The sequence below is a fragment of the Nerophis lumbriciformis genome, linkage group LG11 (genome assembly GCF_033978685.3).
Source record: "Nerophis lumbriciformis linkage group LG11, RoL_Nlum_v2.1, whole genome shotgun sequence".
Taxonomy (NCBI): Eukaryota; Metazoa; Chordata; class Actinopteri; order Syngnathiformes; family Syngnathidae; genus Nerophis; species Nerophis lumbriciformis.
Genome location: NC_084558.2, coordinates 52,363,330 through 52,380,827, shown reverse-complemented (window position 1 = coordinate 52,380,827; position 17,498 = coordinate 52,363,330). Strand labels below are relative to the sequence as shown.

At 33.6% G+C, this 17,498-nt stretch overlaps 1 protein-coding gene across 6 annotated transcripts in view; it reads right to left on the bottom strand.

The window, feature by feature from the left end:
- The window catches only part of sec31a (SEC31 homolog A, COPII coat complex component), a 116,115-nt gene that overhangs the window by 21,923 nt on the left and 76,694 nt on the right, over positions 1–17,498 (bottom strand). For 4 of the 6 annotated variants that reach the window (XM_061966328.1, XM_061966326.1, XM_061966329.1 and 1 more), the window contains exons 18-20: positions 14,608–14,781; positions 14,331–14,549; positions 14,153–14,254 (exon numbers count right to left, since the gene is read on the bottom strand). In XM_061966328.1, the coding sequence (XP_061822312.1) occupies positions 14,153–14,254; positions 14,331–14,549; positions 14,608–14,781 (495 nt within the window). The remainder of the gene's footprint in view (positions 1–14,152; positions 14,255–14,330; positions 14,550–14,607; positions 14,782–17,498) is intronic. The other 2 variants (XM_061966327.1, XM_061966331.1) reach the window with 1 other exon arrangement.

Genomic DNA, 17,498 nt, shown 5'->3' with positions numbered 1-17,498 from the left:
GGGGCGGTTAATATATAGAGACAAAAAATATTTTTTCTTAAAAAAATTGTGGGTGTGGCTTATATGCTGGTGCGGCTAATATATGGCAAATATATTTTTCTCTTCTGGAATTTTGTGGGTGCGGCTTATATACCTCTGCGGTTAATATACTGTATAGAAACATTATTTTTAATTTTATTTCTTTAATTTGTGGGTGCAGCTAATATATGGAAAATGTTTCCTCATCTAAAATTTTGTGGGTGTGGCTAATATGCCGGTGAGGTTAAAATATAGAAACGGAATTTTTTTTATTTTTTTTATTTGTGGGTGCGGCTAAATCATAGAAAATATTTTTTTCTCTTCTAAAATATTATATACTTATATATAACCGCCCGGCTTATATACCGAGGCGGTTAATATAAAGAGACAAAAAAAATAAAAATTAAAATTGTGGGTGCGGTTTATATGCTGGTGCGACTAATATATAGAAACGTTATTTTTTATTTAATTTTTTTTAAATTGTGGGTGCGGCTAATATATGGAAAATATTTTTTTCCTCATCTAAAATTTATAGAAAGAAAACATTTTCTTCTGAGATTTTTTGGGTGCGGCTTATATACAGAAGCGTATTCTATATATAGAAGCGGGGGGTTTTTTGTGTTTTTTTTTTATTGTGGGTGCGGCTAATATATGGAAAATGTTTCCTCAGCTAAAATTTTGTGGGTGTGGCTAATATTTTTTCTCTTCTAAAATATTATATACTTTTATATACCGGGGCGGTTAATATATAGAGACAAAAAATATTTTTTCTTAAAAAAATTGTGGGTGTGGCTTATATGCTGGTGTGGCTAATATATGGCAAATATATTTTTCTCTTCTGGAATTTTGTGGGTGCGGCTAATATATGGAAAATGTTTTTTCCTCATCTAAAATGTTGTGGGTGCGGCTTATATGCCGGTGCGGCTAATATATAGAAAGAAAGAAAAATTCTTCTGAACTTTTTTGGGTGCGGCTTATATACCTTTGCGGTTAATATACTGTATAGAAACATTATTTTTTATTTTATTTTTTTTAATTTGTGGGTGCAGCTAATATATGGAAAATGTTTCCTCATCTAAAATGTTGTGGGTGTGGCTAATATGCCGGTGAGGTTAAAATATAGAAACGTAATTTTCATTTAATTAATTAATTTATTTTTTTAATTGTGGGTGCGGCTAATTCATAGAAAATATTTTTTTCTCTTCTAAAATATTATATACTTATGTATAACCGCCCGGCTTATATACCGGGGCGGTTAATATAAAGAGACAAAAAAAATAAAAATTAAAATTGTGGGTGCGGTTTATATGCTGGTGCGACTAATAAATAGAAACGTTGTTTTTTATTTAATTTTTTTTAAATTGTGGGTGCGGCTAATATATGGAAAATGTTTTTTCCCTCATCTAAAATGTTGTGGGTGCGGCTAATATATAGAAAGAAAAACATTTCTTCTGAGATTTTTTGGGTGCGGCTTATATACAGAAGCGTATTCTATATATAGAAGCGTTATTTATTTATTTTTTTAATTGTGGGTGCGGCTAATATGTGGAAAATGTTTCCTCAGCTAAAATTTTGTGGGTGTGGCTAATATTTTTTCTCTTCTAAAATATTATATACTTTTATATACCGGGGCGGTTAATATATAGAGACAAAAAATATTTTTTCTTTAAAAAATTGTGGGTGTGGCTTATATGCTGGTGCGGCTAATATATGGCAAATATATTTTTCTCTTCTGGAATTTTGTGGGTGCGGCTTATATACTTCTGCGGTTAATATACTGTATAGAAACGTTATTTTTAATTTTATTTTTTTAATTTGTGGGTGCAGCTAATATATGGAAAATGTTGTTTCCTCATCTAAAATTTTGTGGGTGTGGCTAATATGCCAGTGCGGTTAAAATATAGAAACGGAATTTTTATTTTTTTCTAATTGTGGGTGCGGCTAATTCATAGAAAATATTTTTTTCTCTTCTAAAATATTATATACTTATGTATAACCGCCTGGCTTATATACCGGGGCGGTTAATATAAAGAGACAAAAAAAAAATTATTAAATTGTGGGTGCGGTTTATATGCTGGTGCGACTAATATATAGAAACGTTATTTTTTATTTAATTTTTTTTAATTGTGGGTGCGGCTAATATATGGAAAATGTTTTTTCCTCATCTAAAATGTTGTGGGTGTGGCTAATATGCCAGTGCGGTTAAAATATAGAAACGGAATTTTTATTTTTTTCTAATTGTGGGTGCGGCTAATTCATAGAAAATATTTTTTTCTCTTCTAAAATATTATATACTTATGTATAACCGCCCGGCTTATATACCGGGGCGGTTAATATAAAGAGACAAAAAAAAAATTATTAAATTGTGGGTGCGGTTTATATGCTGGTGCGACTAATATATAGAAACGTTATTTTTTATTTAATTTTTTTTAATTGTGGGTGCGGCTAATATATGGAAAATGTTTTTTCCTCATCTAAAATGTTGTGGGTGCGGCTTATATGCCGGTGCGGCTAATATATAGAAAGAAAGAAAAATTCTTCTGAACTTTTTTGGGTGCGGCTTATATACCTTTGCGGTTAATATACTGTATAGAAACATTATTTTTTATTTTATTTTTTTTATTTGTGGGTGCAGCTAATATATGGAAAATGTTTCCTCATCTAAAATGTTGTGGGTGTGGCTAATATGCCGGTGAGGTTAAAATATAGAAACGTAATTTTCATTTAATTAATTAATTTATTTTTTTAATTGTGGGTGCGGCTAATTCATAGAAAATATTTTTTTCTCTTCTAAAATATTGTATACTTATATATAACCGCCCGGCTTATATACCGAGGCGGTTAATATAAAGAGACAAAAAAAAAATTATTAAATTGTGGGTGCGGTTTATATGCTGGTGCGACTAATATATAGAAACGTTATTTTTTATTTAATTTTTTTTAATTGTGGGTGCGGCTAATATATGGAAAATGTTTTTTCCTCATCTAAAATGTTGTGGGTGCGGCTTATATGCCGGTGCGGCTAATATATAGAAAGAAAGAACATTTCTTCTGAACTTTTTTGGGTGCGGCTTATATACCTTTGCGGTTAATATACTGTATAGAAACATTATTTTTTTTTATTTTTTTTTTTATTTGTGGGTGCAGCTAATATATGGAAAATGTTTCCTCATCTAAAATGTTGTGGGTGTGGCTAATATGCCGGTGAGGTTAAAATATAGAAACGTAATTTTCATTTAATTAATTAATAAATTTTTTTAATTGTGGGTGCGGCTAATTCATAGAAAATATTTTTTTCTCTTCTAAAATATTGTATACTTATATATAACCGCCCGGCTTATATACCGAGGCGGTTAATATAAAGAGACAAAAAAAAAAGTAAATAAATTGTGGGTGCGGTTTATATGCTGGTGCGACTAATAAATAGAAACGTTATTTTTTATTTAATTTTTTTAAATTGTGGGTGCGGCTAATATATGGAAAATAATTGTTCCCTCATCTAAAATGTTGTGGGTGCGGCTAATATATAGAAAGAAAAACATTTCTTCTGAGATTTTTTGGGTGCGGCTTATATGCAGAAGCGTATTCTATATATAGAAGCGTTATTTATTTATTTTTTTAATTGTGGGTGCGGCTAATATATGGAAAATGTTTCCTCAGCTAAAATTTTGTGGGTGTGGCTAATATTTTTTCTCTTCTAAAATATTATATACTTTTATATACCGGGGCGGTTAATATATAGAGACAAAAAATATTTTTTCTTAAAAAAATTGTGGGTGTGGCTTATATGCTGGTGCGGCTAATATATGGCAAATATATTTTTCTCTTCTGGAATTTTGTGGGTGCGGCTTATATACCTCTGCGGTTAATATACTGTATAGAAACGTTATTTTTTATTTTATTTTTTTAATTTGTGGGTGCAGCTAATATATGGAAAATGTTGTTTCCTCATCTAAAATGTTGTGGGTGTGGCTAATATGCCAGTGCGGTTAAAATATAGAAACTGAATTTTTATTTTTTTCTAATTGTGGGTGCGGCTAATTCATAGAAAATATTTTTTTCTCTTCTAAAATATTATATACTTATGTATAACCGCCTGGCTTATATACTGGGGCGGTTAATATAAAGAGACAAAAAAAAAATTATTAAATTGTGGGTGCGGTTTATATGCTGGTGCGACTAATATATAGAAACGTTATTTTTTATTTAATTTTTTTTAATTGTGGGTGCGGCTAATATATGGAAAATGTTTTTTCCTCATCTAAAATGTTGTGGGTGCGGCTTATATGCCGGTGCGGCTAATATATAGAAAGAAAGAAAAATTCTTCTGAACTTTTTTGGGTGCGGCTTATATACCTTTGCGGTTAATATACTGTATAGAAACATTATTTTTTATTTTATTTTTTTAATTTGTGGGTGCAGCTAATATATGGAAAATGTTTCCTCATCTAAAATGTTGTGGGTGTGGCTAATATGCCGGTGAGGTTAAAATATAGAAACGTAATTTTCATTTAATTAATTAATTTATTTTTTAAATTGTGGGTGCGGCTAATTCATAGAAAATATTTTTTTCTCTTCTAAAATATTGTATACTTATATATATCCGCCCGGCTTATATACCGGGGCGGTTAATATAAAGAGACAAAAAAAAAAGTAAATAAATTGTGGGTGCGGTTTATATGCTGGTGCGACTAATAAATAGAAACGTTATTTTTTATTTAATTTTTTTAAATTGTGGGTGAGGCTAATATATGGAAAATATTTTTTTCCTCATCTAAAATTTTGTGGGTGCGGCTAATATATAGAAAGAAAAAAATTTCTTCTGAGATTTTTTGGGTGCGGCTTATATACAGAAGCGTATTCTATATACAGAAGCTTTTTTTTTCTTCTTTTTTTTTATTGTGGGTGCGGCTAATATATGGAAAATGTTTCCTCAGCTAAAATTTTGTGGGTGTGGCTAATATTTTTTCTCTTCTAAAATATTATATACTTTTATATACCGGGGCGGTTAATATATAGAGACAAAATATATTTTTTCTTTAAAAAATTGTGAGTGCGGCTTATATGCTGGTGCGGCTAATATATGGGAAATATATTTTTCTCTTCTGGAATTTTGTGGGTGCGGCTTATATGCCGGTGTGGCTAATATATAGAAACATTATTTTTTATTTTACTTTTTTAAATTTTGGGTGCGGCGAATATATGGAAAATATCTTTTCCTCATCTAAAATTTTGTGGGTGCGGCTAATATACCGGGGCGGTTAATATATAGAGACAAAAAATGATTTTTCTAAAAAAAAAAAAAAAATGTGGGTGCGGCTTATATGCTGGTGCGGCTAATATATGGGAAATATATTTTTCTCTTCTGAAATTTTGTGGGTGTGTCTTACAGTATATGCCGGTGCGGCTAATACAGTATGTAGGGGGGGGGGATTTCTTCTGTAATTTTTTTGGGTGCGGCTTATATGCCGGTGCGGTTAATTTACAGAAACGTTATTTTTTATTTTATTTTTTTAAATTGTGGGTGCGGCTAATATATGGAAAATGTTTTTTCCTCATCTAAAATGTTGTGGGTGCGGCTTATATACCGGGGCGGCTAATATATAGAGACAAAAAAAATGTTTTATAAAAAAATTGTGCGGTTAATATATAGAGACAAAAAATATTTTTTCTAAAAAAAAATGTGGGTGCGGCTTATATGCTGGGGCGGGTAATATATAGAGACAAAAAAAATGTTTTATAGAAAAAATTGTGCGGCTAATATATAGAGAGAAAAACAATTTTCTTCTGAAATTTTTGGGGTGCGGCTTATATACCAGGCTGGTTAATATATAGAAACGTTATTTATATTTTAATTTTTGAAATTGTGGGTGCGGCTAATATAGAAAATGTTTTTTCCTCATCTAAAATGTTGTGAGTGCGGCTAATATGTTGCTGCGGTTAAAATATAGAAACTTTTTTTTTAACTTTTTTTATTGTGGGTGTGGCTAATTTATAGAAAATATTTTTTTCTCTTCTAAAATATTGTGGGTGCGGCTTATATACCGGGGCGGTTAATATATAGAGACAAAAATATTTTTTCTAAAAAAATTGTGGGTGTGGCTTATATGCTGGTGCGACTAATATATGCCAAATATATTTTTCTCTTCTGGGATTTTGTGGGTGCGGCTTATATATAGAGAGAGAAAAAAGTTTTCTGAATTTTTTTGGGTGCGGCTTATATGGCAGTGCGGTTAATATATAGAAACGTTATTTTTTATTTTATTTTTTGAAAATGTGGGTGCGGCTTATATATGGAAAATGTTTTTCCCTCATCTAAAATTTTGTGGGTGCGGCTAATATATAGAAAGAAAGAAAATTTCTTCTGAGATTTTTGGGGTGCGGCTTATATACAGAAGCGTATTCTATATATAGAAGCGTTATTTTTTTAATTGTGGGTGCAGCTAATATATGAAAAATGTTGTTTCCTCATCTAGAATTTTGTGGGTGTGGCTAATATGCCGGTGCGGTTAAAATATAGAAACTTTTTTTTTTTTTTATTGTGAGTGTGGCTAATTCATAGAAAATATTTTTTTCTCTTCTAAAATATTATATACTTATATATAACCGCCCCGTCTTATATACCGGGGCGGTTAATATATAGAGACAAAAAATATTATTTCTTAAAAAAATTGTGGGTGTGGCTTATATGCTGGTGCGACTAATATATGGCAAATATATTTATCTCTTCTGAAATTTTGTGGGTGCGGCTTATATGCTGGTGCTGCTAATATATAGCAACATTATTTTTTATTTTACTTTTTTAAATTGTGGGTGCGGCAAATATATGGAAAATATATTTTCCTCATCTAAAATGTTGTGGGTGCGGCTTATATGCCGGGGTAGTTAATATATAGAGACAAAAAAAAAAAATTCTAAAAAAATTTGTGCGGCTTATATGCTGGTGCGGCTAATATATGGGAAATATATTTTTCTCTTCTGAAATTTTGTGGGTGTGGCTTATATGCCTGTGCGGCTAATATATAGAAACGTTATTTTTTATTTTATTTTTTTAAATTGTGGATGCGGCTAATATATGGAAAATGTTTTTTCCTCATCTAAAATGTTGTGGGTGCGGCTTATATACTGGGGCGGTTAATAAATAGAGACAAAAAATATTTTTTCTAAAAAAAAATGTGGGTGCGGCTTATGTGCTGGTGCGGCTAATATATGGGAAATATATTTTTCTCTTCTGAAATTTTGTGGGTGTGGCTTATATGCCGGTGCGGCTAATATATAGAAACGTTATTTTTTATTTTATTTTTTTAAATTGTGGATGCGGCTAATATATGGAAAATGTTTTTTCCTCATCTAAAATGTTGTGGGTGCGGCTTATATACCGGGGCGGTTAATATATAGAGACAAAAAATATTTTTTCTAAAAAAAAAAGGTGGGTGCGGCTTATATGCCGGGGCGGGTAATATATAGAGACGAAAAAAATGTTTTATAAAAAAATTGTGCGGCTAATATATAGAGAGAGAGAAAATTTTCTTCAAATATTTTTGGGGTGCGGCTTATATACCAGGCTGGTTAATATATAGAAACTTTATTTTTTATTTTATCTTTTGAAATTGTGGGTGCGGCTAATATAGAAAATGTTTTTTCCTCATCTAAAATGTTGTGAGTGCGGCTAATATGTTGGTGCAGTTAAAATATAGAAACTTTTTTTTTTACTTTTTTATTGTGGGTGTGGCTAATTTATAGAAAATATTTTTTTCTCTTCTAAAATATTGTGGGTGCGGCTTATATACCGGGGCGGTTAATATATAGAGACAAAAAATATTTTTTCTAAACAAATTGTGGGTGTGGCTTATATGCTGGTGCGGCTAATATATGGGAAATATATTTTTCTTTTCTGGAATTTTGTGGGTGCGGCTTATATGCCGGTGTGGCTAATATATAGAAACATTATTTTTTATTTTACTTTTTTAAATTTTGGGTGCGGCGAATATATGGAAAATATCTTTTCCTCACCTAAAATTTTGTGGGTGCGGCTAATATACCGGGGCGGTTAATATATAGAGACAAAAAATAATTTTTCTAAAAAAAATTGTGGGTGCGGCTAATATAGAAAATGTTTTTTCCTCATCTAAAATGTTGTGAGTGCGGCTAATATGTTGCTGCGGTTAAAATATAGAAACTTTTTTTTTAACTTTTTTATTGTGGGTGTGGCTAATTTATAGAAAATATTTTTTTCTCTTCTAAAATATTGTGGGTGCGGCTTATATACCGGGGCGGTTAATATATAGAGACAAAAAATGTTTTTTGCAAAAAAATTGTGGGTGTGGCTTATATGCTGGTGCGGCTAATATATGGGAAATATATTTTTCTCTTCTGGAATTTTGTGGGTGCAGCTTATATATGGAGAGAAAAAAAAGTTTTCAGAATTGTTTTGGGTGCGGCTTATATGGCAGTGCGGTTAATATATAGAAACGCTATTTTTTATTTTATTTTTTGAAAATGTGGGTGCGGCTTGTATATGGAAAATGTTTTTCCCTCATCTAAAATTTTGTGGGTGCGGCTAATATATAGAAAGAAAGAAAATTTCTTCTGAGATTTTTGGGGTGCGGCTTATATACAGAAGCGTATTCTATATATAGAAGCGTTATTTTTTTAATTGTGGGTGCAGCTAATATATGAAAAATGTTGTTTCCTCATCTAGAATTTTGTGGGTGTGGCTAATATGCCGGTGCGGTTAAAATATAGAAACTTTTTTTTTTTTAAATTGTGGGTGTGGCTAATTCATAGAAAATATTTTTTTCTCTTCTAAAATATTATATACTTATATATAACCGCCCCGTCTTATATACCGGGGCGGTTAATATATAGAGACAAAAAATATTCTTTCTTAAAAAAATTGTGGGTGTGGCTTATATGCTGGTGCGACTAATATATGGCAAATATATTTATCTCTTCTGAAATTTTGTGGGTGCGGCTTATATGCTGGTGCTGCTAATATATAGCAACATTATTTTTTATTTTACTTTTTTAAATTGTGGGTGCGGCAAATATATGGAAAATATATTTTCCTCATCTAAAATGTTGTGGGTGCGGCTTATATGCCGGGGTAGTTAATATATAGAGACAAAAAATATTTTTTCTAAAAAAATTGTGGGTGCGGCTTATATGCTGGCGCGGCTAATATATGGGAAATATATTTTTTCTCTTCTGAAATTCTGTGGGTGTGGCTTATATGCCGGTGCGGCTAATATATAGAAACATTATTTTTTATTTTATTTTTTTAAATTGTGGATGCGGCTAATATATGGAAAATGTTTTTTCCTCATCTAAAATGTTGTGGGTGCGGCTTATATACCGGGGCGGTTAATATATAGAGACAAAAAATATTTTTCCTAAAAAAAAATGTGGGTGTGGCTTATATGCCGGGGCGGGTAATATATAGAGACGAAAAAAATGTTTTATAAAAAAATTGTGCGGATAATATATAGAGAGAGAGAAAATTTTCTTCAAAAATTTTTGGGGTACGGCTTATATATACCAAGCTGGTTAATATATAGAAACTTTATTTTTTATTTTATCTTTTGAAATTGTGGGTGCGGCTAATATAGAAAATGTTTTTTTTCTCATCTAAAATGTTGTGAGTGCGGCTAATATGTTGGTGCGGTTAAAATATAGAAACTTTTTTTTTTTTACTTTTTTATTGTGGGTGTGGCTAATTTATAGAAAATATTTTTTTCTCTTCTAAAATATTGTGGGTGTGGCTTGTATACCGGGGCGGTTAATACATAGAGACAAAAAATATTTTTTCTAAAAAAATTGTGGGTGTGGCTTATATGCTGGTGCGGCTAATATATGGCAAATATATTTTTCTCTTCTGGAATTTTGTGGGTGCGGCTTATATGCCGGTGTGGCTAATATATAGAAACATTATTTTTTATTTAACTTTTTTAAATTTTGGGTGCGGCGAATATATGGAAAATATCTTTTCCTCATCTAAAATTTTGTGGGTGCGGCTAATATACCGGGGCGGTTAATATATAGAGACAAAAAATGATGTTTCTAAAAAAAAAATGTGGGTGCGGCTTATATGCTGGTGCGGCTAATGTATGGGAAATATATTTTTCTCTTCTGAAATTTTGTGGGTGTGGCTTACAGTATATGCCGGTGCGGCTAATACAGTATGTAGGGGGGGGGGATTTCTTCTGTAATTTTTTTGGGTGCGGCTTGTATGCCGGTGCGGTTAATTTACAGAAACGTTATTTTTTATTTTATTTTTTTAAATTGTGGGTGCGGCTAATATATGGAAAATGTTTTTTCCTCATCTAAAATGTAGTAGGTGCGGCTTATATACCGGGGCGGCTAATATATGGGGGGGGGGGTTTCTTCTGTAATTTTTTTTGGGTGCGGCTTGTATGCCGATGCGGTTAATATATAGAAACGTTATTTTTTATTTTTATTTTTTAATTTGTGGGTGCGGCTAATATATGGAAAATGTTTTTTCCTCATCTAAAATGTTGTGGGTGTGGCTTATATACCGGGGCGGTTAATATATAGAGACAAAAAAATATTTTTCCCCAAAAAATTGTGGGTGCGGCTTATATGCCGGGGCGGGTAATATATAGAGACAAAAAAAATGTTTTATAAAAAAATTGTGCGGCTAATATATAGAGAGAAAAACAATTTTCTTCTGAAATTTTTGGGGTGCGGCTTATATACCAGGCTGGTTAATATATAGAGACACCGATATTTTTTTCTAAAATATTGTGGGTGTGGCTTATATGCCGGTGCGGCTAATATATAGAAACGTTATTTTATTTTTATTTTTTTTAATTGTGGGTGCGGCTAATATATGGAAAATGTTTTTTCCTCATCTAAAATGTTGTGGTGCGGCTAATATATAGAAAGAAAAAAATTTCTTCTGAGCTTTTTTGGGTGCGGCTTATATACCTTTGCGGTTAATATACTGTATAGAAACGTTATTTTTTATTTATTTTTTTTAATTTGTGGGTGCAGCTAATATGTGGAAAATGTTTCCTCATCTAAAATGTTGTGGGTGTAGCTAACATGCCGGTGAGGTTAAAATATAGAAACTTAATTTTCATTTAATTAATTAATTTATTTTTTTTATTGTGGGTGCGGCTAATTCATAGAAAATATTTTTTTCTCTTCTAAAATATTATATACTTATATATAACCGCCCGGCTTATATACCGAGGCGGTTAATATAAAGAGACAAAAAAAATAAAAATTAAAATTGTGGGTGCGGTTTATATGCTGGTGCGACTAATATATAGAAACGTTATTTTTTATTTAATTTTTTTTAAATTGTGGGTGCGGCTAATATATGGAAAATGTTTTTTCCCTCATCTAAAATGTTGTGGGTGCGGCTAATATATAGAAAGAAAAACATTTCTTCTGAGATTTTTTGGGTGCGGCTTATATACAGAAGCGTATTCTATATATAGAAGCGTTATTTATTTATTTTTTTAATTGTGGGTGCGGCTAATATATGGAAAATGTTTCCTCAGCTAAAATTTTGTGGGTGTGGCTAATATTTTTTCTCTTCTAAAATATTATATACTTTTATATACCGGGGCGGTTAATATATAGAGACAAAAAATATTTTTTCTTAAAAAAATTGTGGGTGTGGCTTATATGCTGGTGCGGCTAATATATGGCAAATATATTTTTCTCTTCTGGAATTTTGTGGGTGCGGCTTATATACCTCTGCGGTTAATATACTGTATAGAAACGTTATTTTTAATTTTATTTTTTTAATTTGTGGGTGCAGCTAATATATGGAAAATGTTGTTTCCTCATCTAAAATTTTGTGGGTGTGGCTAATATGCCAGTGCGGTTAAAATATAGAAACGGAATTTTTATTTTTTTCTAATTGTGGGTGCGGCTAATTCATAGAAAATATTTTTTTCTCTTCTAAAATATTATATACTTATGTATAACCGCCCGGCTTATATACCGGGGCGGTTAATATAAAGAGACAAAAAAAAAATATTAAATTGTGGGTGCGGTTTATATGCTGGTGCGACTAATATATAGAAACGTTATTTTTTATTTAGTTTTTTTTAATTGTGGGTGCGGCTAATATATAGGAAATGTTTTTTCCTCATCTAAAATGTTGTGGGTGCGGCTTATATGCCGGTGCGGCTAAAATATAGAAAGAAAGAAAAAATCTTCTGAACTTTTTTGGGTGCGGCTTATATACCTTTGCGGTTAATATACTGTATAGAAACATTATTTTTAATTTTATTTTTTTAATTTGTGGGTGCAGCTAATATATGGAAAACGTTTCCTCATCTAAAATTTTGTGGGTGTGGCTAATATGCCGGTGAGGTTAAAATATAGAAACGGAATTTTTTTATTTTTTTATTTGTGGGTGCGGCTAAATCATAGAAAATATTTTTTTCTCTTCTAAAATATTATATACTTATATATAACCGCCCGGCTTATATACCGAGGCGGTTAATATAAAGAGACAAAAAAAAAAGTAAATAAATTGTGGGTGCGGTTTATATGCTGGTGCGACTAATATATAGAAACGTTATTTTTTATTTAATTTTTTTTTAAATTGTGGGTGCGGCTAATATATGGAAAATGTTTTTTCCCTCATCAAAAATGTTGTGGGTGCGGCTAATATATAGAAAGAAAAACATTTCTTCTGAGATTTTTTGGGTGCGGCTTATATACAGAAGCGTATTCTATATATAGAAGCGTTATTTATTTATTTTTTTAATTGTGGGTGCGGCTAATATATGGAAAATGTTTCCTCAGCTAAAATTTTGTGGGTGTGGCTAATATTTGCTCTCTTCTAAAATATTATATACTTTTATATACCGGGGCGGTTAATATATAGAGACAAAAAATATTTTTTCTTAAAAAAATTGTGGGTGTGGCTTATATGCTGGTGCGGCTAATATATGGCAAATATATTTTTCTCTTCTGGAATTTTGTGGGTGCGGCTTATATACCTCTGCGGTTAATATACTGTATAGAAACGTTATTTTTAATTTAATTTTTTTAATTTGTGGGTGCAGCTAATATATGGAAAATGTTGTTTCCTCATCTAAAATTTTGTGGGTGTGGCTAATATGCCAGTGCGGTTAAAATATAGAAACGGAATTTTTATTTTTTTCTAATTGTGGGTGCGGCTAATTCATAGAAAATATTTTTTTCTCTTCTAAAATATTATATACTTATGTATAACCGCCCGGCTTATATAACGGGGCGGTTAATATAAAGAGACAAAAAAAAAATTATTAAATTGTGGGTGCGGTTTATATGCTGGTGCGACTAATATATAGAAACGTTATTTTTTATTTTATTTTTTTTAAATTGTGGGTGCGGCTAATATATGGAAAATATTTTTCCCTCATCTAAAATGTTGTGGGTGCGGCTAATATATAGAAAGAAAAACATTTCTTCTGAGATTTTTTGGGTGCGGCTTATATACAGAAGCGTATTCTATATATAGAAGCGTTATTTATTTATTTTTTTAATTGTGGGTGCGGCTAATTCATAGAAAATATTTTTTTCTCTTCTAAAATATTGTATACTTATATATAACCGCCCGGCTTATATACCGAGGTGGTTAATATAAAGAGACAAAAAAAAAAGTAAATCAATTGTGGGTGCGGTTTATATGCTGGTGCGACTAATAAATAGAAACGTTATTTTTTATTTAATTTTTTAAAATTGTGGGTGAGGCTAATATATGGAAAATATTTTTTTCCTCATCTAAAATTTTGTGGGTGCGGCTAATATATAGAAAGAAAAAATTTTCTTCTGAGATTTTTTGGTGTGCGGCTTATATACAGAAGCGTATTCTATATATAGAAGCGTTTTTTTTTTGTTTTTTTTTATTGTGGGTGCGGCTAATATATGGAAAATGTTTCCTCAGCTAAAATTTTGTGGGTGTGGCTAATATACCGGGGCGGTTAATACATAGAAATTATTTTTTTTCTTCTGAAATTTTGTGCGCGCGGTTTATATGTTGGTGCGTTCTATAGTCCGTAGAATAGGCTAAATGTTTTATAACGCCATCGTAAAGTGGGAGCAAACACGAGGGAGCAATGTATACAGGTCACATGTCATTGAGGCGAGCAGGGAGGGGCGGTACCTTCTGCTGGGAGGCGGGGCCCACCTGCAGAGGGTGTGGAGCACTGGGGAGGGCTGTCGGAGTTTGGTTACTCCAGGAGGTGACGGTGGAGGCAGGCCTTACCTGCAGTGCACACACGCATGGAAGGATGGTGAATGTGGGCGGGGTCACCAACACAAACGTAACCGGGACAACATACGGGTTGGTAATACTGCTGCTGTGGTGGGACCGAGGTCGGCGCAGGCACAGGTGGAGCCGGGGTGGCATGAGGCTGGACCGGAGTGAAGGGATGGCGGTGCTGCGCGGCGCCGCGTGAAGACGGAGTGTTGTGTGTTTGAAGCGGAGCCGTCGCCGCCGCCGCCACCTTCTGCTGACCCAGAGCCTGGGTGAGGCGCTGGCGGAGCTGTCGCACGGCCACCTGGCAGGAGGAGGCGTTAGGTGTGTTCTGAACACGCGGCGAATGGCGTGACCGTCACCTGGTCAGTGTTGTCGGGCAGGTAGGCCATGGCGGTGGACAGGCTGCCCTGGGAGGCCAGAAGGCCGGCGTAGTGGCCCATGGTCTCCGCCAGCAGGACGCCGATGGCGGCGGGGCCCGAGCGCTGCGTCTGCTCCACCGCACGCCGCAGCACCACCACCTTCTCCACCAGTCCCTGAATGTGGGAGATTTGGTGTTAGCAGAACACTTCAATGCTCTCCCACTAGATGGCAGAAGATGCATAATAAAGATGTCTATACATAATATGTGCCTTGGCAACTACCTCTGTCGGCCACTAGGGGGCAACAGAAAATAAAACTCAATCGAGACTGGTAATCGCCTTTTTTGCTCATGGATATATTAAATAAATACATTCATTTTATGACGAAAAAGAAGAAAGTCTTATTTTTTCACTATGCACGATTAATGCAGCAAGATACAATGCTTCAAAGAAAACTATTTGTCCAGGAGTTAAATATAACTAGAAAATGAGATTGCGTGTGAATGCTGCAATGCTAGCAGTTAGCACGCTAGCCAGATGATATCAAGTGACCAAATATAAGACCCATAGGTGTTTAGCCCTCCACAGCACAGAGTCAGCGCTTCTAAAAGTTTTTAACGATATCCTCCTGTCCACTGATTCTGGTAAATATGTTGTCCTGGTGCTGTTAGATCTGTCTGCTGCGTTCCACGCCACCTTAATCACTCGTCTTGAGAACTGTGTGGGCATTAAGGGCGCCGCCCTCAACTGGTTCCGGTCGTACCTAACCGACAGGAGTTTTTGTGTAAAAGTAGACAGTTTTATGTCGTCCACAGCTCCTTTACCACATGGGGTCCCCCAGGGCTCAATCCTTGCCCCAATGTTATTTGCGCTTTACCTTCTCCCCCTTGGTTCTATTTTTAGGAAGTACAGTATTGCATTTCATTTTTATGCCGATGATTGCCAGATTTATTTTCCCATGGCACAAAATAACACTGTTCAAAGTCTTATTGACTGCCTGCACGACATCAAAGTCTGGCTTTCAGCTAACTTCCTGAGCCTAAATGAAGACAAAACAGAAGTTATGTTGTTCGGTCCAAGTCGCTCTCCCTCCCCCAACGTTGACCTCGGCACTCTGACCCCGTATCTCAGCGACTGTGTCACAAACCTGGGGGTAAAGTTTGACTCAGATTTTAAATTCGAAAAACAAATCAGCAGCGTCGTTCAAAAAAGCTTTTATCAATTACGCCAAATAGCGAAAGTGAAACCGCTTCTATCAAGACATGATCTTGAGAAATTAATCCACGCTTTTATCTCGACTCGTCTTGATTATTGTAATGCCCTGTATGTTGGCATTAGCCAGGCCTCCCTCGCCCGCCTGCAGCTCGTGCAGAACTCTGCTGCTCGTCTGCTAACACAGACCCGCAGACGTGAGCACATCACCCCTATTTTAGCGTCCCTTCACTGGCTCCCTGTGCGTTACCGAATACATTTTAAACTCCTTTTATTTGTTTTTAAATGTCTAAACAACCTCGCGCCAACCTATCTCTCCGACCTCCTTCAGCCTTACTGCCCCACCCGATCCTTAAGATCAGCCGATCAGCTGCTGTTGACGGTCCCTGACACAAGGCTGAAGCTTAGAGGTGACAGAGCTTTCGCCGTTGCTGCTCCCAAGCTCTGGAACGACCTACCCCTGAGTGTTAGACAAGCCTCCTCTCTTCCTGTTTTTAAATCTCTCTTAAAAACATACTTTTATTCCATGGCTTTTAACACTGAGTGATATCCATCCTGCAATGGCGCCCCATAATACACCTGCTGTGATCCTGTTTTTATGTTTTTATTAATTCTATTTTAATTATTTATTTTTTATCGTGTTCTGTTTGTGTTGTGTTGTGTTTGCTCGGTACTCGTTTTATCTTTTAACCTGCTCATTGTACAGCACTTTGGCTACCCCTGTGGTAAATTTTAAATGTGCTTTATAAATAAAGTTGATTTGATTTGATTTAGCCGCAAAAAGAGTAATAATTAAAAAAAAAAAAAGCTAGCATGCGTGAAATAAGATATTTGATTCGGAGGTGTATACCAACCAAATTATGGAGCTTAATTAGAGAGAGAAAAAAATAACTTTGAAACTGAAAAATCAAGTTTAGATATTGAATTTTAAAACAATTTATTTAAAATAGATATAATTGCTCACATTTTTTTCAGGTTGAATATAATTATGATTCACTCTGGTATTTTTTTTAGATAAATTATTTTTCAATGTCATATTTTTCTATATTTTAAGCTTCTATTTTTTCATATTGAAATCATGTTTTTTATCAATCAATCAATCAATCAAGGTTTATTTATATAGCCCTAAATCACAAGTGTCTCAAAGGGCTGCACAAGCCACAACGACATCCTCGGTACAAAGCCCACATAAGGGCAAGGAAAAACTCACCCCAGTGGGACGTCGATGTGAATGACTATGAGAAACCTTGGAGAGGACCGCATATGTGGGTAACCCCCCCCTCTAGGGGAGACTGAAAGCAATGGATGTTTTAAGAGTTTTACTTTTTTTCAAACTATCTGTTTTTCATATTCAAATCTTTTTTTTTTTTTTTTTTTTTTACAAATTCAGAGTTTTGGCCCGAATTTAGCGGAACTGAACACACCGGATTTTTTTTTTTTTTTTTTTTTTTAAGTACAAGAGAAAATCCTATTCAAATTTACCTGAAGAAAAGTTGTGTGCACTTTTCTTTCTTGTTGTTTTTGAATATATATATATATATATATATATATATATATATATATTTTTTTTTTTTTAAATTTAAATATTTTCCAAATTCAAGATCAAAAAAATTGATTTTACAGTTTAAATGTTTATTTTTATTTCAAGAACAAAATATAGCCACTTGCTCATTTTGCAG